At 43.8% G+C, this 22,135-nt stretch overlaps 1 protein-coding gene across 3 annotated transcripts in view; it reads left to right on the forward strand.

The window, feature by feature from the left end:
• Positions 1-21,649, forward strand: part of LOC135897523 (zinc finger protein 277) — a 52,851-nt gene extending 31,202 nt beyond the window's left edge. For all 3 annotated transcript variants that reach the window (XM_070539325.1, XM_065426160.2, XM_065426162.2), the window contains exons 10-13: positions 1,664-1,760; positions 1,834-1,920; positions 2,548-2,672; positions 20,090-21,649. In XM_070539325.1, the coding sequence (XP_070395426.1) occupies positions 1,664-1,760; positions 1,834-1,920; positions 2,548-2,672; positions 20,090-20,240 (460 nt within the window). In that variant the 3' untranslated portion in view covers positions 20,241-21,649. The remainder of the gene's footprint in view (positions 1-1,663; positions 1,761-1,833; positions 1,921-2,547; positions 2,673-20,089) is intronic.
• Positions 21,650-22,135: the final 486 nt, after the last annotated feature.

Consider the following 22,135-nt stretch of genomic DNA (forward strand, 5'->3'; position numbering starts at 1 on the left):
TCATGCAGCAGCACAAAGATGGCAATACACAAGCACTTGCCCTTGTTTATTCTTCGTGCTGCTTGACAAGCCTAATCCAACTCGCCCTGTTCTCAATTCTTGTGCTATATTTAGGTCTTTCTGTGTTACATATAAGCTATGATTAACCTCCTACACTAAGAGGCATAGCTTCAGTGTGCAGGACAGATGTCTGTAGTTGCAGAAATGTCAACCCAAGTTGACAAAAAGGCAAATATCTTTTGTGGTAATTGTGGTCATGATTTAATTAAACATATTCCTACTGGGGTCTGAGCAAGTACTGCTTGAGAATTGCAAAATCTAAAGTAAAATGTACAAGGAGAACAATGGTGGAGATTCATGAACTTTGTTGACTCTTCACCTACCTGCCAATGTTCTGAGAAATAAAAAAAAAAAATTTATTCGTTTTCTTTGTGTAATAAAAGTAAGAGGTGCATTAGAAAAGTAATGAGACAGCGGTAGTTACCCATGACATCGGACCTTGCATCAGGGTGCTTGACAATGTTGTGGATTCATGCTCTTTGAGTTGGGGGATTATTGATGAAAGTGAGGATTTTAGAGAGAATGTGAAGAGTTTTATTTTTTTTATGCATTCTGTTCCTGCTGATTCTGCATTTTTGCTTTTTGAAATGCTGAACAAACTCCTTTTCATCGAACCTCCTACAACAGTTAGCACTTTCTGCTGAAAGGAACGTTCTACACCTCACTTCGTCAACACAAGGACCCCCTTTTAAGGACACTTCACCACACAGCACTCTTATGCAGCCTCAACTCGGTGTACAGACACCGTATAAGCACTGCTAAAAAAAGCTGCTGTTGCCTTAATAAATACTGCTTGTTAGAATATGGGCACCAGAATAAATGTTATTTCCCTATGGGTATTAAAATCTTTTAACAGAAAAGCAACTGTTTTTCTGCCGCAAGATTTCATAAGTCGTAGGTTCTTTCCTAATAGTTTGTTGGAAAAAAGAACAACTAAGGAAAAATGAAATGATGAAGTTGATTAAGTGAAATTTGGGCTAGTTGGTATAGACTCATTGTGGTTCAGGTTCATCTTGCTTGGTGCCTAAATGCTATTCATCGTGCTTTTGCTTTTTGCCTGAGGCACCATGATGAAAAATGGGGGGAAAAAGAACTAAGTGGTAGCACTTATATTTCATGGACTGTCATGTTCTTGATTGCAAGACTGCATTTCTTTTTCCACTGTATACTTCCTGTTACTTCCTGTTGTTATCCCGATGACATACAATATGCAGGGGGGGGGGGGGTTGCAGAGGAGGGAGATAATGTTACAAAATGTATGCATGCTGAGATGATGATGCTGATCATTTAATCGCAGAGGCACCTTAGGCCCCATGGCCTAGAATACCGTTGTTCCATTAAGCACATTATCATCATTCCAGTGATGTACTGTCATGCTGGAATGAAACATGAACACAATAAAATGAACTAGAAGGTGAACTTTTGTTTCCATATGCTGGGTATGACACTGGGGTGATCCATTTGCAGAGTCTTGTCCAACAATCACACATCTCACTTCCAGATAATAAGATGAAAGATGTGTTCTTCAAGTTCCTCTTATTTCAAAGTAGATTTGGGACATACAGAAAGTGAGGCTTATGCTCATGCACTTTGGTAATTACAGTGAGGACTGGGAAGATGAAAGTGAAGAAACAAGCCTCATATGCCTGATGTGCAGCGAAGCCTATGCCAGCATTCCTGCCATCACAAGGCACATGAAGGTGTGTTCAGTAGTTCCCACTTGTTTAAACTTCAGCTGCTCACACTGAATTTGTGGCATTTTGTGGATTCCAGGACATTCACAAATTCGATTTCACTAAGATAAGAGAGAGCCTTGGCTTTTACCAGCAAGTAAAGGTTATAAACTATTTACGGAAACAGGTAAGTAATCGTTAGTATCAGTGATATTACATGCTTGTAAGTGGTTTTGCAACCTGGGCATGTCACGGTAACTACATGTGTTGCCAATGACATTTCATGACTACGCTATTGACATTGCATGCCATTGATTCCATGGCTGCTGTTTTTTGTCTGCAGAATGAAAAGAGGAGATGCTGTCTGTTCTTGTGTTTGAATCCAAATGCAGTGGATAGCTGGTAATTGGGCACACAATGGCAACTTAATCTGTACATACTACAGGCCATACAGAAGTGTTACTTGCAGCATTGTTTTAGTGAAGGACAAAGTAAACAAGACTATGATATGATTGAACTGCATTGATGTGCAATTAAGCTTAGAGGAAGTGGTTCTGCAGCTTAGTTTGTAATGACACAATTACTATGGACAGCGAGTGATGTGTAGCTCTTGCCATGTCATGTATCATTGTGTTTGAAGCATTGCAAGCTAGGTATTTTTTTGACAGAATTTTCTGCTTGTCCACATTGCTTAGTATCTAGCCAACAATTGCATTCTGTACTTTGAGAAATATAGAACAGCTGTCCTGTCCTTAGTTCTAGCATATATTTATAGGCTCTTCATTGCTATAAGCTTTCTCTTTTTGTTCAACAGGTTTATTTGAACGCATGTTTTGTGTGCTCAGAAAAGTTCAGCTGTCATTATCAACTGTTGTCTCACTTATCCAGCAATGTGCATGACAACAATGCCATCGACAAGTCATGCTGGGATCAACCACAGTAAGTGTGATGCCATAAGCAGAACAAACCATATACTCAGACTGAAGTATTTTGTTGGTTGAGATAGTAAGCGCGGGGTGGGGGCACATAGAAGCCGAGTCTGGTCTGGCTTTGAAAGCAAAACTTGCTGGCACATGTCGGTTTACAAGTCACTAAATTAGGTTTAGAATATGTGACCAGGTACATAGCACTTGTAATCATACTGTTGTAAGAAAAGAAAAGCAAGCATGAAAGTATATTTACAGTAAATATTTACAAGTTATCTACATTTTGAAACAGCAAGAACACACCAGCATCATTGTATGTATTAGGTGTTGTGGGGATGCGCAACTCACGCGTCCCCTGACATGTTTTCTCGCATAGCTCCCGTCTCCTGTAATCCGGCTTCACCACTTGGCTTGGTGCCTGCAGCAGTCGGTGTGGTTGAAGCGCATTGCGAGAGATGGCGCGCACGTGGCTCTGCTAACGCCACCTAACAGCAGGGTTACTTGCTTGTGTAAAGGAGACTGCTCTTCCTCTTTGGCTCGGGGTTGGAAAGTGGTGCGGACGTTCTGCACGTGCCAATCTATGCTTCTGCGAGACCGTCTCGTGAAGCCTACCCCGTAATGGATGAACATGAGCGTTCGAACGCGCCACCGTTCGCGTGACCGTACGCGTGAATGACCAGGCGTTGGTGTCCAGCATGGGGCGAAGATATCTGCTCGTTATCCGGTCGTGGTGAGTTGGACTTCCGCAATTTGTCGCGTGCCCATCGGCATGTTTTGTGGATAGCAACTCGGCTAGCAGGCATTAGTCTATGAAATGTGCAATAAATGCCCTTAAGATTGTTTGCACTACTGTGCTGTCGTTCCTTTGTCCCAAGAGTACGGGTGAGAAACCCACTGTCTCCACTGCACTAACTGCCATAAAATTGCCCTTTTGCCAACAGAAGCACCAATACAGTTCTCTACGAGGAAGAATAAACTGAAAGCATCGACACATTATTTCAGCCATGATAGCAATTTGTGTAGACAACATACAATACATGAGTGAGCAGTTGGTTTCATAGGCACAAGCAAGATGATTCCATCTGCTTCATTGCTAGATTTATCACAAATACGCAGTATGTATAGGCACAATATGTTTAGACATAAGTGATAATAATGGTTCACCATCATGGCAATTTAGGCCTGTTGGTAAGCCGTAGAAATGTTTTGAATAAGGTCAGTGTCCGATTTTTCAGACTCCCAAGGGACCGCAAAACCGTCCCAAAAAACGAATGCATGCAGAAAATGCACCGTTTTACAGGTATTTCACGGATAGAGAGGGTCAAGGACGAAGTATCAGACTTCCGCAACTCTGCCAATGCATTGTTGCCAACGCATTGTCGCTCTGAAAAGAGCTGTTAATAAAAAGTTTTTCAAATCTGACACACAGTGCTGTTAATGTAGCCAGCGCTAGGTTTAGCTGAATCAATGCTGCCTGTTACTGCCTTAGCAGCATGAAAAAAAATTGTTCATCCTCTTTTGCATGGTGTTCCATTTGCATGCGATGATGTTTGCTTCAATTTCAGCCAAGGTCATATCATTGCTGTAGACTGATGACAGCGTCATCAATGCTTGCATCAACTCTGAGCTCGTCGGCTGTGCAGACACTGGCTCTTCAATCTCGGCGTCGGAGCCGTTCGATTCCACCGTCACTTGACAGATGATTTCATCATCAGTTAACTCCACACAGAGTTTGAGATCTTTTTTGGCAAATCCTTCAAAAGTTATCCCGGTTGGAATCTGAATGCCAGTGCGCACAGCTTGTCGAACACAAACCCGTGGAAGGAGATCGATCATATACGCTGTCCTTCTTCCCGAGCAAAACAGCTGTCTCGGTGCTGAGTGTGAAGCCCGCGTGGCGAAAGCAGTTGCAAAGCATCTCTTGGGTAATCGCCTTCCGCGAGTCCACAAGCATGCCACCAACAGACCTATGGTCAATGGGGTAACTTTTGCCACTGTCTGAGCACAGCACCATGTGGCTGAGCTTGCTTGACCTATACGCAAGCTTCAGCTTCCAGATCACACCTTAGTACATTAGCTGCAGCACTTCTATTGTGTTCGGCAGCAGAAATTCCATCTGTATAGCTTTTAGGTCTTTGATGTAGCCATGCACAACATAGTTGTCCACAAACAGCGTAACTTTTCGATTCTGCTGTACAAACCTTCTGTCCTTGCGAATGAACAGTCAAGTTTATTGTACAACGTACAATAAACTTGCAAATGTACAATTCAAATTAGTGCTGTGTTATCCAGGCCTTCTTGTTGGCCTCGTACTGAACAGGTGGGGTTGCCCCCTTAAAGTGCCTTGGATTCGATTTCCCTATAACGAGCATCAGAAGCTTCTTGCTGCCTAACATGTTGCTGCTGACGAGGACAGTCAGCTGCTCTTTGCTGTGTTTCCGCCATGGTAGGGGTCATCAGCAGATGCAAGCGTTTTCTCTGGAAGCATTTTGTCCAGTTTCATCGCAGTTGAAAATGTTCTCAGTTGCAAACTGCTGAAACAAAGACTAGCTTTCCATTCCGATACTGTGCAACAGCTGAATCGTCGACAGCGCCACTTTCACTGTATATCATCTTGAAGTTGAAGTCATTGCGATTATTGAAATTTCTGAGCCACCCATCGCTAATCTCGATGTTCATTTTAATTGCGAAAGCCTCCGCCTTTTGCTTCAGTATGCAACCCAAGACTGGGATTCGCTTTGCGATCATGGTCAGGGATGGAAGTGCCGCGCCTGCGCCATCCTGTGCCCAACCATCAAGCTAGTCCAACCTGTGCCAAAACACTAATTCAAAATAAGGTTGCCAGATTTAGAAGGATGTGCTTGTTCAGTGGCAACCACACAGCCCATAGACATGCATTGGCTAGCACTTAGCCCTGTAATCCAAGCCTAAGCAATCCGTTTCAGTGTCGATATCTTTAAAGTGTGGATGTGTTCGGTGGCATAACTGTAACTAGGTCACGAGAAAATGGAAACTGTTTCGTGCTAAACAATGCGTTTCGAGTGTATTACAAAAATGTTACACGTTTGCGTATATGCAGATAAGCTAAAGATGATTTGAACTGGCGCTCATTTCATGGGGCGGTCAGAAAGGAAAGCTGTGCTGAATGAATAAGGTTGTGCAGTCTGCTCAGTGTGTAGCTCATCAGCTTTGTTATACATTTTAGCACTCGATATAGTGCCCTATTGGTACATCTGCGTTGATTAACGGGCGAACGCCGTGAAATCGTGGTCGTAATTAAACATTCAGCGAAACCACAAGCCTCCGAACTTGCATTCGCAGCAACGATGTTCACGATGCGACTTGCACAGATCGAGTCTAAACGTTTTAATAAACCATCGTTCAACACACGAAGTATTGGTTGCTGTTTTACAATGGCTTTATGATACCTGTGGTGGAACCATGAATAAGCCAGAGTAATCGAGCTTATTCAAAATATGGGTTGATGACACAGACCGAAAACACAGTTAACGTATTTTGTCACATTGTTGTTTTCAAAAGTATCTTAGAGCTTTTTCTCGCCAAGCAATGTGATCATGAAAGTGGCTTGTTGGGCTAGTTGGTACATGGTTATACTAGGAGAATGCCAGCAAACTTGAAAGTAGAAAAAATCAAGAAGCAGACATGGACAAAGAGACCGGAAGGTGGCTGGACTAACAACTGAACTTCATTCATGAAAACGACGTCCCCCAAGTCCGTACTGAACTTGTGCAAGGCACAACAAAACAAAAATACGGTCAACACCTTATCTATACATGTCCACACTTATCAAGAAATAAGAGCTCTTTCTTGGTAAGGAACACGGATGGTGCGTGACGTGATTCGTCATGTTCCGAAGCGGAGCTAGGTAAACCCAGATACTGAACACATGGTCTATCTCGACGACGCTTCGGTTCCAGCTGGAGTGCATGACCTGCTGGTCAAGGGACCCAAGTTTGCCTTAGCACCGAACTTGCGTGGTCACTAGCTTCTAGCTACTGTCTGGGAGATTTCAGGAAAAGCACCTGCCGAGGAGAAGGAAAGGTGCCTATCGGAGGGTATTGAACAACTCCAGAATTCAGAACCTTCTCGTGGTCCCTCGGGAAAGCTCATGCGGCCGGTTGCGCGTTTCCTCATTCACAATGACGTTGGAATTCTTCAGTCCGATAAGGAAGGTGGGTTTGTTGTCCTCCTGAATACTTCGTTCAGTAAGAAAGCCAAAGAAGCTTTGAACGAAAACTTCAAGGCTGCGTGTGTATAGCCAGAAAAAGTGAAAAAAAAAGGGCTTTGGAGCTGCGAAAGAGGCTTAACCTGGAGTTCTTAGGAAAGACTGTTAAGAAGAGCAATGGTAATGTGCTTTCCTCATTTTTCACTGTAAAAATGCACAAGCCTGACTGCCCTATGAGAACCATAGTGACAGAAGAAGGCTCATGGCAGAAGCCTGTTGGAAGGTTCTTGCAACGTTCCTTGAATGCCTTTGCTACTAAGGAGCCTTTCGGCATTGACAGTTCAAATGTAGTGAGCGACACGTTGAGATCGGGAGTGCTAACAGCAAACACGGCCTTTTCTGTGGACATTGAAGAACTGTATTATTCTATTCTGCATGAAGAACTTTTTGTGGCAGTGCGGGAAGCTATTGAATGCCAAGGAGGGACTTCTTTTCAAGTTAGTTGTGGCCTCTCGATTGGGAGTTTTATGAAGCTGTTACCTTTTTACTTGTCGGCAACTTTTGTTAAATTAGATGTCTAGGGGTTTTTGCAGAAGAATAGTATATGTATAGGGTTAAATGTTGCGTCGATACTGTGTGGTATTTTCTTAGCGAAATTCAACAGGTCTCTTTCAGACACCATTACCGATTACTGTGTTGCTTGTGTGTTTAGGTATGTTGATGATTTCCTTGTTCTCTTAAATATTGGATGAAGTGATTGTCTCACTGATATCATTTGCAGTATCTTATCAGCTTTTCGGCATTGCTCTCGACATCTTAGTTTCACCCACGAGGCACCCCAAGAAAATTCCATCAGGTTTTTAGATTTGACACTAACCTTTCATACTCAAGGTCAAATTTGCTGGGCTTATAATGCAAGAACTAAAAAGACGTTGCCACCGTACCAATCCGCTCACTCGAAACTGGTCAAGTGTGGAATAGCCTCTTTGTGCTTGTCGAATGCGGTGGAAAAGAGTTGTACGCATCTAATGCAAGACAGTGCTGCCCAGCAAGAAAGGAGACTGTTAGTGGCAGGCTACCCAAAGAATTTGATCACTGCAATGACTAAATCTATGTACAAGCGTTTGAAAAGGAAAAAATGGGGAATCGCAAAGTGCGAGACAAAATAAAAAAGAAGTTGGTGGTTATGCCGTATGTACATGGCATTTCACATAGATTGAAAAAGGTTGTGGCAAGAAACGACGTCAGTTTAGTTTGTTCTGCGCCTTGTAAGCTAGCAAAACATTGCATGAGGCTCCCGCAGCACAGTTCGCGAAAAAGTATGTGCAATACCAAGCATGTCGTGATGCACCGCACGTACGACACATGTGTAGTGTACAGTATCCCTTTGAAATGTGGTAGAGATTACATAGGACAAACAGGTCGCTCTGTGAATGATCGCATGCGTGAGCATGCGAATCTAATATTCACAGGCACAGGAGGTAATCTTCCGCTGCATTGTAAGGAGTGCGGTTGTAATCCTATGTTCAGTGACGTTTCGATCTTGGCGAAGGCTAAAACTCAGCAGGAAAGGGAGCTGATTGAAGCCTATCGCATCTATAAACTTGGCCCCGAGAAGTGTGTAAGTGCACCATCTGTGTTCCTTACCAAGAAAGAGCTCATATTTCTTGATAAGTGTAGACATGTATAGATTAGGTGTTACCGTGTTTTTGTTTTGTTGTGCCTTGCACATGTTCAGTACGGACTTGATGCAGCATGAAATTGGCGAGAAGTAAACTTGGCATAGGACAAACCAAAATGTATGCAATTAAAGATAAGCAGGGTAATGTTGACAATCTCGAAGATATAGTAAAAGCAGTGGAAGAATTCTATACTGACCGGTACAGTAGCCAGAGCAGCTACAATACCTCCATTTGAAGTAGTAATGAACATGTTACAGAGGCTTCTTCTATAACTAGCGATGAAGTTAGAAGGGCCTTGCAAGACATGAAATGGGGAAAAGTGGCAGGAGAAGATGGAATAACAGTTGATTTAATCAAAGAGGGAGGAGACATAATACTTGAAAAACTGGCGGCCCTTTATACGAACTGTCTACCTAGTAAACCATGATTGTCCATAATATGTACTGGTAAGGTCGCAACGTCTAAGATTAAAAACAATGTTTTATGAACATCTACGGAATGTCCTATTTGTTCTTCATGCTATGTGGCCATTCAAAAGACGTTCTTTGGCATCGCATTCTGGATGTCTAATGTACATATACGATGTGTGAACCATGGACATACTTTAGATGTCTGCGACAGCAGCACACATTACAGTTAAAATACGGTGTGATATTATTGGAAGGAAATTTTCTAATGTAAGATTTAATCAATGTCAAGATGGTTTCGTACACATCTATTGCCCCATCAGCATGGCGGACACTAGTTATATGGGCATCTATCTGATAAATTACATAAATTTAGTTATCACCTTTTTAATTTTTGATATTAAGACCCATCTTTGAATAGCAGAATCGTATTAGAGCTCCACAGCAAGCTTCTTTTTTTTTTTTTTTGGTTGGCACATGACGGGTAAATGGAGATTGCAGGGAGAGAGGCCTTCATCCTGCAGTGGGCGTAAAACAGGCTTATAATGATGATATCGGGAAAAAGTATGTGTTAGAATCGAGTAAACACAGTACGTGCTTTTTAGTTTGTTTATTCATTTATTTATTTACTATCTTAAGAACCATGCGGTCATTCTCTTTAGCATATTCACTCAACATCAGAAACATACAACACTAATGTTTACATATACAGTATTGCCTTTCCACCTGTGTACATCTCTTGCTAAGGAGCATGGGCAGGCGGGTAATGGGAGGTAAACGAATAACAAAAAAGAGGCTGCGAATTGGGGCCCAGCCCCCTCTTCCCCCGGCAGATTGAAGACGTGGCGCCTATGCTCATGAGTGCACATAAAGCCTAATAGCTCTAAAATAAATTTGCAGAACACTGCCTAAAGGGACAGCAGTCTGGGTCGCACACTCAATATCTGCACATCACGATGATGCACACTGCGAAGGGTGCATAGAAACCGAAGCCACGTTCAGTGCAGAGCGCTGAACCTTCTCCATCATGAGGCTTCTCGATCGCCTAGGCAACCACTGAGCACCGCATCGTGCTACCGCGGCTTTACTATTATTATTATTATTATTATTATTATTTTCCATACCGCTTGCTCTTCATCTCGTGCTCCTCCTTCTTCGCGTCGCCCTCATTGCTCTCCCCTTCCGTCAGCCAGCACCCCTCGTTGAGAAGCGTGCTTGCTACTGTGCTTGTTGGCGGGATTTTCCTGTGGAAGCAGCATTATGACAGGTATTTCATCTCGCGCAACTGCACTGTAAGTGGTATGCGTATATATGGATTTCTATGGGAGTGTAAACAGTAATTGGAAAAGGCCACATTGTAGCCAGTTCTGCACTGCAAACGGCTACAATATAAGTGGTCTAAGCACTATTGATGCATATCATTTTATTGTAACTCGTGTTGTATTCAATAAAAAATTATTGCTAAAGCCTTCAAAAACGGGCTGTTTTGTTCGTGATAAGAAAAGAGTTAAGCTACCATGGCAGCTGTGATGCGGTAGTGTCAAAGTTAAACCTTAAATATTTTGTAGGTTTACTAGCACTATGAATATCTTGTACATTTAACTTCTATTTACTGCGAGGAGTATTCCTAAAACACATGCAACTAGCAACGCAGTCCTACATAAGAAGTGTAAAAAAAATTAGTGGCACATCCATATCTTGGGGGCAACATTTATGTAATTAGCAATCTATCTCATGATGGTGTAAAGGTTAGGATAAGCACTTTTCAAGGTGTGTGACTGTCGGTAGGTGAATTTGACAAGGCATTTTGTTACGACACGAAAAAACTATAATAAATCTGCACGCAGACATTACACATGAAAAGCTCAGTCAAACACGAGGGGTTCCAAAATAAGGCGAGTCAGTCTCAAAAGTTTGCTGGGTGCAGTGCTAGTGGTGCCCGATGCGGTAGAACTGTCTCCGGTGAGCTAGTGGCCAATGCAGGAGGAAGGAATGGCAGAACGGGCAGGAAATTTGGATGGCCGCTGATGAACAGAAGCCAACAGCAATTATCAATGAATGATGGCAGCAGGCAGCAAACTTGAAGAGAGAATGGCAGCAAACTCATACCGCTCCGATGTCGCACTTCTGGTTACGTCCCGAAGCACTCCCCATCCTGTACACAGGAACTTGATCTTAAGAACATCATATGTAGATGTGGGTTCAGCTGTCCCTGTGGGCCTGGTCACGCCCACTTGGTCCAGCGGCGTTTGAACAATCTTGTCCAACTGGCGTTCACTTGCATTGCCATGGGTGATTTTTTTCTAGTGCTGCGCGAGACCTTCGTTTCTGTTTCGTCTTCCTCTTGGTGTCAGCTTCTCCGTCGTATTTTATCATTTCTGCTTTGAATTTTGCACTGTACTTCATCACAGATCGGGGTGTGATTGATGTGTGTTGTATGTTATGATGATTATTGGGACAATTATTTGATGATTACAATAATGGAACTAAATAGACAGGCAGAGTTTTGGTATGTACAAGTTTGGAGTGTTTATTCAAGAGCTTGACGTACTGTCCCTTTAATTGTTCTATATACATTTTCTCTACATACACGTGTGTATACACACTTTAGGATGAAGTGTCCATTGGCTCACCTGCACCAGCATTGGTTGAAGGCATTGCATTGTCAGGTTAAGCAGCAGCCTCTTGTCCATTGATGGATAGCCATTTCAACTTCATTGCAAATGGTTATCCCTCAAGCGACCACACTAAACGAGTATGGGGCGCTAACCCCTTGTTAACTTGGCACATTCTTTAGGGAACATACCCAGTGACCTAAGTTGTCTACTGGGCCAGACATCAATTAGTGGCAAGTTGTTTGTTTGGGCACATATGAAGTGGGCCAGCACATACCTAGTGGCCCAAGCTAGTAGGCAATTTTGGCCAGTAGTAATGTGGAGGAGGAGGAGGAAAAACTATTTGCTCTAATTGGTTAGAAATTAGCGGTGGCAGATGTGGTCGGCCATCTTCACGGTCTTCCCCATCTGCGCAGGGTCGACGCCCCTATTCCAGGGCACCACTGGGGGTGGCTACTCGGTGAGCGGGCCTTACTAGTCCATGCTGTACTATCGGGTCGCTGCTGGAGAGCACCCTCTCCCACTGCTCCGCACTCGGGTCTTTTACTTGAAGGAACTGATTCTGAACGCATCCCCATGTAATGTGATATAAGGTGGGCTTGGCGCCACATCAGGGGCAAATGTGTCTATACTGGGTGGGAAACATCTTGCTTAGTGTGTTTAGATTTGGGTATGTTCCTGTTTGCAGCCTCCTCCTAGAGGTTGCTTCATGCTGATTCAGGCTGTTATGGGGTGGAGGGTATTTGATTCGGACCCCCTTATAGTAATTCAGAATGTCTGAGTCGCTTGGGTTGACTGGTATGGGTTCCTCAGGGTCGGTGCTTGTGGCCGCTCGGTTTGTGTGCTCTCGAGCTGCCTTGTCCGCCCTTAGGTTCCCTTCTATTCCAGCGTGTCCCGGTACCCAGAAAATTGTACGGCTGACTTTGTTGTTAGCCCTGCAGGAGTGGAGGATGTGAAGCGCTCTGCATCCTATTCTGCCATTCATGTAATTCCGACACGTAGCTTGCAAGTATTGTTAAAAACCTTTCGGATCGGTAGCCCTCCGCTGCCACTAGAGCTACGGCTATTTCCTCAGCTTCTGTTACCGAGCAGTCTTTCATTGACGCGCTGCTGATCTCTTTGTAGTCCTGGCTTATTACTATCACAGCTGTCTTTACTATGTTTGTGCCTCTTTGCTTGCCATATACTGCAGCATCTGTGTATACTGTTGTTTTTTGTGGCCAGGTACTTTTCGACGTATTTCGCCCTTGCGTCCCTTCGCGCCGTGTGGAGGTTTGGGTCCATGTTTTTGGGTAGGGGGCTAACAGTGTATGTTTTCTGATATTCATCAGGAATCCCCTCCGTTCTTTGGGTTTCTTTGATTGGTTCCACGAAGCCTAGCCTTATTAGCAGTTCCCTTCCCGTTTTGGTCTGCTGGAGTCTCATGAGCTGTGCGATACTTTGGGCTTCCTCTAGTTCTTCGAAGGTGTTGCTTAAACCAAGTGCCATTAGTTTCTCTGTTGATGTATTGTTCGGCAGGTGAAGTGCTGTTTTGTACGCTTTGCGTAAAATGGTGTCTGCTTCTTGTATTTCCTGTTTGGTGCAGTTGAAGTACAGGAGTGAGTATGCAACCCTGCTGACCACCAGGTTGCCAACCAGCTTAAGTGTGTCTCCTTCTTTCATCCCATATCTCTTATGTGACACCCGCGTGATCATGAGTGCTATTTGGGTTGTTGACTGCTTGAGTGTTTTCAGAGTGTGGGTGCAGCGCTGGTTGGATTGCACCCACATTCCAAGGATCCTGATTTGTTGGCTTTCCGGTATCAGCTGCCCCTTTAGCCGCATGTTAAGGCTTTCTTTGCTTTTCTTGCCCCGTGTAATTCTCAGAAGCTGGGATTTCTCCGTTGAGCACTCAAGGCCTCTTTCCCCGACGTATTCTTCCACGCAATTGGCTGCTTCTTGCAGATAGCTTTCTTTTTGGCACAGCGAGCGTTTAGTGGCCCAGATGGTGATGTCATCTGCATACATGGCGTGTTGTATGCCTTCGATTTCGCTCAGTTTATGCCCTAGGCCAGTCATTGCGATGTTAAAGAGTATCAGGGAAATTACAACTTTGGGGTGTCCCCTTGTTTGGTCTGGGGAATTTTTGCGATCGGATCTCTCCCAAACCTATTGTGGCTGTTCTATTGGAGAGGAAGGCTTTGACGTATCAGTGTACTTTCTTCCCGCAGTCTACGCTGTTAAGGCCTTCCAGGATTGCCGCGTGGCTGACATTGTCAAAAGCTCCTTTTATGTCTAGTGCCATTAAAACGTGTTCTCCGTTGTATGGTATGTTGCTGAGAACCTCATGTTTAATTTGGAGAAGGACATCCTGTGTCGAAAGCTTGGATTGTAAACCGAACATAATAAGGGGGTATAGCTCGTTTTCCTCCGTGTAATGTTGTAGTCTTTTTGTTACTATCCTCTCATATAATTTGCCTAAGTACGATGTGACGGAGATTGGTCTTAAGTTTGTTACCTGTATCTTTTTGCCTGGTTTGGGTATCATTACAATCTCTGCGTGTTTCCATTCCTCTGGTACTGTTTCTGCAGCCCAGTGTTGGTCGAGGAAGGTGGTGAGTTGTTCCACCAGTTCGTCCCCTAGGTTTCGAATAAGTGAATTTCTGATTTTGTCCGCGCCCACTGCTGTATTCTTTTTTACGCTTCTTATGGCCGCGTACATCTCTTCTTTTGTGATTGGCCTGTCCAGCAGCTCGTTTTCTTTCCCTTTGTATTGTTGTGTGTAGGCGGCCGGGTTGTCATGTCCAAAACATTAGACTCTGACGTGCTCTAGCAGCAGAGTCCGGTTCCTCGAATTGGTGTACCAGGCAATGTATGGCCTTATTGTTTTCAGATTTTGTTTTTGTTGGGCCCAGGAGCACCTTGAGTATGTGCCATGTTTTTGCCGTGCTAAGGGTTCCGTTTAGGGACTCGCTAAACTGTTGCCAGTTTTGCCTAGTCAGCTGAGCCGCATACTCCTCCACCTCCTTGGTTATCTCTGCGATTTTCTTTTTGAGCTTCCTATTTAGCCTTTCTTTTTTCCATCTTTTAGTGAGCCCGTGTCTTGCCTCCCATAGCTTGAGTAGTCGCGAGTCCACCTCAGGTGTTTCCTCTGTTCTTTCTATTTCTTTGGCGTACTTGTCGAGCACCTCCCTGAGCTTGTTTCCCCAGCCTTCTAGGGACTCGATGTTTCCCTCTATAGTTTTGCATTCCTTCCTGAAGGCATTCCAATCTGTCACCTTGGTGGTGCCAATTTTGCGTTTTATTCTTCCGTTTGCCAATTGCGTTTTTAGGATGTAGTGATCGCTGCCCAGATTCTCCAGCAGGTTTTCTCATACCGCCTTGTCTGTTCCCCGGATGTATGTCAGGTCGGGGCATGTGTCGGAGCTTATGCTCTTACCTAGTCTGGTTGGCGTACTGTCGTCTGTTATGAGGGTGCAGTCATATATATCTGCTGCTTCCTTAACTTGTATGCCTTTCTTGTCTGGTTTTTTGTAACCCCAGGTCAGATCTTTGGCTTTGAAATCTCCTACAATCACTAGGGGGTTTGTTTTGGCTAATTTGCTCGCTCCTGCAAAAAGTCTCTTTTTGGCTCGGAGGACTATAGAGATTTATGACAAAGACACTGCTGTCTTTTCTTTTCTTTTATTGCGAAAGCAATACTGCTCGCACTTTCGGCCCATCGGTGGTCGTGGCGCCTCCTTACACAGCTGCGCGTCACGTGACCGTGTAACGTCACACCAGACTGAGAGACGGGGCCCCAGCTCGTGGCAACGATGGTGGAGGCGAAGCCTTGCGCGCCGCTGCTGCGGCGCTACCGAGAGAGGGCGCTCGCTGATGTCTACATGTCCACACCATCAGCCGAACCAAGGCGCAGCCAAGGGTATTGCTTTCGCAATCTTCCATGCTTAACCAAGCTAAGCCTTCAGCCAATTTTTTGGAATGATTTCAACAATACCGTGGTCTATGTCTGTGTCAGCTATGCTGTCGTGTGCTATGGCGGTGAGGGATTAACTGATTAGTATTGCTGTGCGTTCTTTTTCATAGCACATGTAGCCTTGTAGGGTTGGTGTGGTTTTCCCTTTCTCCTGTAGTGCTATGATATCTGGTGGTGTGAGTTGTGTGTTCATGTATTCTAGGAGTTGCCCTTGTTTTTTGCGATAGCCCCTGCAATTCCATAGCCAAATTTCAATTGTTTCGTGTCAGGCCATGATTAGTCCTCGGTGTTAGACGCGTTGTAGTTTTCGAGGCCCTGTCTTCTTAGGTTGAATTGGTCTTTAGCTTGTTGTGAGATTTGTTGTTTGCGTTGGTTTCGGATCTCCTGATCCATTATTGCCATTTTGTTTTCTATTGCATTTGTTTTCTCTTGTATAACCATCATAAATTTTCTCATTTGGTCTTCGAAAGATTCTGGTAGCTGTGGTTGTTGTGGTGGAGTCTGCGGTCTAGAGGGACTACCGGTCCTTTGATCCTGCGAGGCTTTAATTAGCTCCTCCAACCATCTTTCTAGCTCTTCTATGCGTTTGCGATATGCTTCGTTTTCCTTTCTAAGATGTTTAAGTTCCTCTCCATTATTATTAGATTTCCCCGAGTGCGGAGGTGGTGTTTTGGGTGGTCCCCAGCTCACCTTAGCGTTGTCTTGGGTCTTCTTAATCTGTTGTTGTCCCTTGTGTTGCTGCTGCCCCTTCGTGGACAGAGGCTGCAGTGGTGGGAAGGAGCTGTCCCTGGCTGGGTCTCTCGCCTGTGGAAGAAGTTAGATACATAACGCAAACCGTGTGAGGTACCCAAACAATGCTAATCTCATTAAAACTTCAACTGTTGTCTCCCAAGTTCCACAGGATATCTGCCTTCTGTTGACAGAACTTTCTCGTGTGGGCAAGTTGTCTTAAGGTACGTCCTCACTTGCGGAAATAAGCGCACGCCACGTTCTAAAGGTCACACCACTGCGCATTCACAGAGAGCAGCGGGTAAGCGAGAGTTCTCGCCCTCTCTCGAGATGCCTCAAAAGTGCGTTTCAGTCGTTCGTCCCTGGCTGCTGGGACTCGGCGAGAGCATTGACCTCACTGCCCACGTGACGACCTCAGCACCTGTGATTGGTTCACTTGGGTTTGCAGAAATGCGGTGCCACGAAAAAATGGGTTCGCAACCCATCCTTGCGTGGCATCGAATTCTTGCCGCGAAAGCACCTTTCACGCGGCGCGTTCTTAAGCACTGCTTATTTCTGCAAGTGAGGACATACCTTTAGCCTGTGTGTCAAGAACTACTCATAAGGTGATAAAGTGCAATGCACCAAACCAGTTGGCAGAGCGTTATAGTTTTTTATTCCTTCGATCCAGAACTGGAACAATGAAATATTGGCTAATTGGACCCGAACTGAACTGATACGTTTTCTAGATTTTACACTCTGTTTCTTAAAGGGCCCCTCACCAGGCCCCATAGCAGATTTTGGTTATATGCTGGAAGTTACGTGTCCTTTAGGAAACGATCTGCCGCAAGAATTTTTCAAGTCTCCTCATTAATAGTCAAGATAGAAATATTTCAGTGCCGCGAACATATAATTTCAGCAGGTGGGCTCCACTGCATAGCAAGACTTCCTCTCCGCTCGCCCTGTCTAGCCTACGCAAGCGAAATTCCTTCCCTGCGTTCTCCCATGCCGGACCTCAAGGATCGCATGACACATGTCACGAGCCCCGCCTTCACTTCTTTTTTTCTCTCTCTCTTTTTTTTTTCCGCCGATGCGCATTTCTGCTGGCGGTGTTGCCCGCAAGCTGGCATCGTTTCAAGCGACGCACGATTTTGCACGCTATGCACAAAGACACATGACTAGCGGTATAATTCAGTGCTACACGAATACTGAGGCAGAACAAGCGGATCGCAGAGCACGATCACACGCTGGAACACGGTGGAAAATGGCATAGTTTCGGTACCTGCGCACGTGACTGCAAGACGGTGGAAACAAGCAGACGAAGCAAAAGTACATCTCTCTTGCTTCAGTGTGAAGTAAAGCAAGAAACATGCAGACATTCCGTTTGTGTGTTTTATTATTTCTCTAAACTTAATTTGTCAATTCAAGCAACAGATCACACAAATAACAGATGGTGCCTTGAATAATTCTCGAAGTCGCATGTCACCACGAGTGACATCACACTGCAGACTCGAGTACGTGAGCACAGGGACACGAGTACGTCATCCTCCGGCTTGGAGCGTGGCGGCCATGAGTAGAAGGAAAAACAGCATTCGGTTTGAAATTTCAGATATTTCTGTGGCACGTAGCAATGTAATACTTTGCAAACACAACCATTATCAAGCAGTGTATGCTCTGTGCTTGTCAGTTCAAAATGGCCAGACCTGGTGAGGGGCCCTTTAATGTAGCCATTTGGCAAGCTATATGATTCATAAAGACTGCCATCTTTGAGGCTGTTGTTATACTGGTGACTGTGAATGGCACTGGCCATTATAAAGAGAGAGCCCCGAAGGAGGCTTTCAAGCCTAACATGTATAGAAATATAAAAAAAGTGGAGAGACAGTCGGCCGCTATTACTATAGCTCAATTGGTAGAACATTGCAGGTATGATCACCTATGGCAATTTTTTTTCTTCCACTTTCATTTTCCCTTGATAAAGAACATCAGATTATGATAATGATAAACAAGAACATGAAAATTAACCCTCATCTCCAATTTGTAGGCAGCGTATCTATAAGTTTAGTTCCTATTGTGCTGTCCTTAGCATTCATGTCTGTTGGCTTCAGTTTGTTATACATTACCATATTTTTTTAACATGTGTCCCATTATCTTTTGGTTGTAAATGTAGTTATCATGAAAAGCCACGTGATTGCCTGCTAAGTATACAAGAGAGTATAGATGCCTACCAACTATTCTTGAATGTGATTGACCCAGAATGTTGGCTGCTAATTGAATGTCAAATAAATTATTGCTTTCTAGCTTTGAATAAAAAAAAAAGCACTTAGCTGCCAGTGCACAAAATAGATTAATAGCATCAATCAGGCCACAGGCAAACACCCTGACTTTAAGCATTCTTTATAGGTCTCACAGGGGATCGGTTATTTATGGTGTCACCAGGAGTCAAACACGACTCAACATTAGCTTACAGAAAGACAGTAGAAACCATTGTTGCTGACTGCAAAATATTTGTAGGACTTAAATTTCTGTTCATGTAATGTCAGATAAAAAAACAAGCAATTCTAGTCTGCGTGGCAGTTTGGGCGAGTTGGTATGTCATGACTGTTTTAGGCTTGTAGCGCAGCTCGGAAGAGCAAAAAAGGAATAAGGTAGGGGTAATCAAAGGGAACGGGAAACAGAGTGAGCGCTAACTTCCAACTGACAGTTTATTTCGTGACACAAGACTACTTATACACTCGGCAAACCATATGACATCAGGAGATAACAAAGAAATGAAGCAACAAAACCGATAGTAACCAAGTGGTAACATATTCAGACAGCCTGTGGCTGCAGTCGGAGATACGCCAATTCATTGTTTGATAATGATAATGAAGGTGAGCTTACACATGCATGACCCAGACCAATGATAGCCTTTGCTTCGATGATTTCTCTTGTGAGCTGATTACGACTGCGACCAAGAATGACGCATTCCTCTAAGACAGGTTCGCAACCACACGTTTTGCAGTGCTGCTCCAGCGAGCGAATGTTCGTGTAGTGTTTTCTGCCCCTAACAAGCTAATGAGGATTTGCAAACTCACTAATCCCAATAAGGTAGCTCCTCTTTCCTGTGACAAGAACCACAAAAATAAGTTTAATTGCACACATTGTGTCGTTTATTGTTTTCCACTCAAGTGCGGAAAACTTTACGTTGGTCAGACTGGCTGATGTCTGAATGACAGGCTGCGCGAACATCGTTACAATGCCAAGAATTGTATTACAGCTGGGGGGTTTCTGGCGCAGCACTGCAAAACGTGTGGTTGCGAACCTGTCTTAGAGGAATGCGTCATTCTTGGTCGCAGTCGTAATCAGCTCACAAGAGAAATCATCGAAGCAAAGGCTATCATTGGTCTGGGCCATGCATGTGTAAGCTCACCTTCATTATCATTATCAAACAATGAATTGGCGTATCTCCGACTGCAGCCACAGGCTGTCTGAATATGTTACCACTTGGTTACTATCGGTTTTGTTGCTTCATTTCTTTGTTATCTCCTGATGTCATATGGATTGCCGAGTGTATAAGTAGTCTTGTGTCACGAAATAAACTGTCAGTTGGAAGTTAGCGCTCACTCTGTTTCCCGTTCTCTTTGATTACCTTTACCTTATTCCTTTTTTGCTCTTCAGAGCTGCGCTACAAGCCTAAAACAATTCCAGTCTGGCATGTTCTGTGTGAAACTAAACATAAGTTTCTTCACTTTTGGCCATATCTGATGCTGTCTCATATTGTTGCTTGTGCCCACATAAAGTTCGCAGGAAAGGGAGCAGCACAAAATTGGTAGCAGGCAACTTTTTTAGTTCTGTATGGAGGCTGTCATTGTAAAGTTTAAGCACTTTATCGTTGCAGGTTCTATTTTCCAACCTATGAAAATGACCAACTGCTGTGCACTTTGGAAGATGAAAACCTGCTGGAAGACTCTGCAGATGAAGTGATTGTGCCAGAGGACTGTGCGCCGCCTGATAGTTGTGTACTTGAGGCACTCGAGAGCAAAGAGTGAAGCTCTGTACACATCTTTCTTTGTGAACAGCACCTGGTTGGCACTGTTTCGTTTCTTGGCAGACATTGCTGTGCACACAGATACATGCACACAAACATGTGTGCAGACAGAAAAGAACCGAACCCGTGTTGGGTTTGCAGAGAGTACACCAGGGCACATGGGAAAAAGCTTAAAAACTGTTGAATCAGACATCTTGAAAAACATAGTATCATTTTCTCATTCGAACTAAATTTTGGCCAAGTGAATTAATGGTTTAATGAGCACTACTACAAATGTAATCTTGTGCGCACTTGAATGAGAAAAGGAACAAGAAACGAAGAAAAAAATATCATTAGCTTTTTTTTTTTAATATATCCAAGCCTTGCACCACTAACTCTGCATATTGTAGGCAGCCTGTGGTGTCTGAAATATCCAAGCTGACTGGTCTGTATGAATTGTGGTCACAAATTATTTGGAAACTATTTACATGTCTTCTTGACCTAAGCCTAGGCAGTAGGCTCTAGAAGTGCTTTGCAAAGGCCTAGTTGCAGTATGGTGCAACATGTGGTTTCCGGAATTTCAGGAAAATTGTAGCCAGTTATCTGTGGCACCAAGTCTAGATAAACTATGATGTCAGAGTTGCTAGAACTGTGACTTCTCATATTGAAAAGCCCATGTTTTCACTTCGGCTTTCCTTTTGATCTTCACTTTCTCTCCAGGTCAGATGTACCCTGTGAAACGTGATCTTTACAATAATAATTAGACCAGGAATGTTGTATAACTTAATCCTTTAATTTAACAAGAAAAGCTGCCACTGTACACATTGGCCGACGTCTTAGTTGTGTTGACCTGTAGAGCACTGATGTATGCGCGTCAGGCACTAATCAATTTCGTTAATTGAAAATTTAGTTTCACCACATTTCTTGCATCTTCAGAATTATGAAAAAGTGTACATGTTGCAGAACATATTAAAAGTTTTCAAAATATAGACGCCATACGACAACTCGCTATTCAAACTTCAAACATGAGAAAATCAGCTGTTTCGTGTCCAGCATACTTGGAAAGCACCCACCCACCAACTTGAAAAGTTTGGCAGATTCCATGCATATGTGTTAATTGGTGACAAGTGAAGCTTCCCTTGATGTTTACTGAAACGTCTTCACTCCATCACTTTTATGTATCTCAACGCTTGCTCAATGCATGCACTGGTCCTATATTTTTCACTCAACTTCCCCATGCCTCGCTGCTTCTGTTGCCGACTTCTCTGTAACCGACTTCTTCATTTCTTTGTAGCCCAACACACCTTGCTTAATGCATGCTTGGGTCTCATTTTGTTCCGTTCACTTTTTTCTTCACAGTGCCTCTCAGTCATGTTGTGGTTTTCTCATGTAAAACACCAAAATTAAATTATTTTTTTTTTTCATTCTCCACACATGGCTGCTTCTGTTGTTGACTCCTTCACATCTCTATAGCTGACTTCACTTCTTGCCTCTTGTTCTGCCTGTCTTTTCCTGCACATAGTCAGTGGTGCATACCTAGCCTGGGGTATTAGTCAAGAATGTTCACATACCCTATCGCACATGCCCAGTTGCATATACCTAGTGTTTTATTATTGCAAAAGCATCATATGCCCCATTACGCAAAAATTTGTCATAGTCAGCATGGCCAAAAGATGGTACCCAAAATGGCTGACGAAACAACGAGTAAAAACACACCAAAAAATGTTCAGATTGATGTCAAATTTCTTGGGGAGGTTCCTGTAAACAAAAAATTAATGGCTTTGAAAAGAAAATTTGATACATTTTGGCCTGGATGGGATTCGAACCTCTGAGGTGTGAGAAGAGCATGCTTCCCCAACACCATGGCTACTCTATGGTTCTGGTTGATCTAAAGGTGTGCCTAGTGCATGCATCACT

This window comes from Dermacentor albipictus, chromosome 5, assembly GCF_038994185.2.
Source record: "Dermacentor albipictus isolate Rhodes 1998 colony chromosome 5, USDA_Dalb.pri_finalv2, whole genome shotgun sequence".
Taxonomy (NCBI): domain Eukaryota; kingdom Metazoa; phylum Arthropoda; class Arachnida; order Ixodida; family Ixodidae; genus Dermacentor; species Dermacentor albipictus.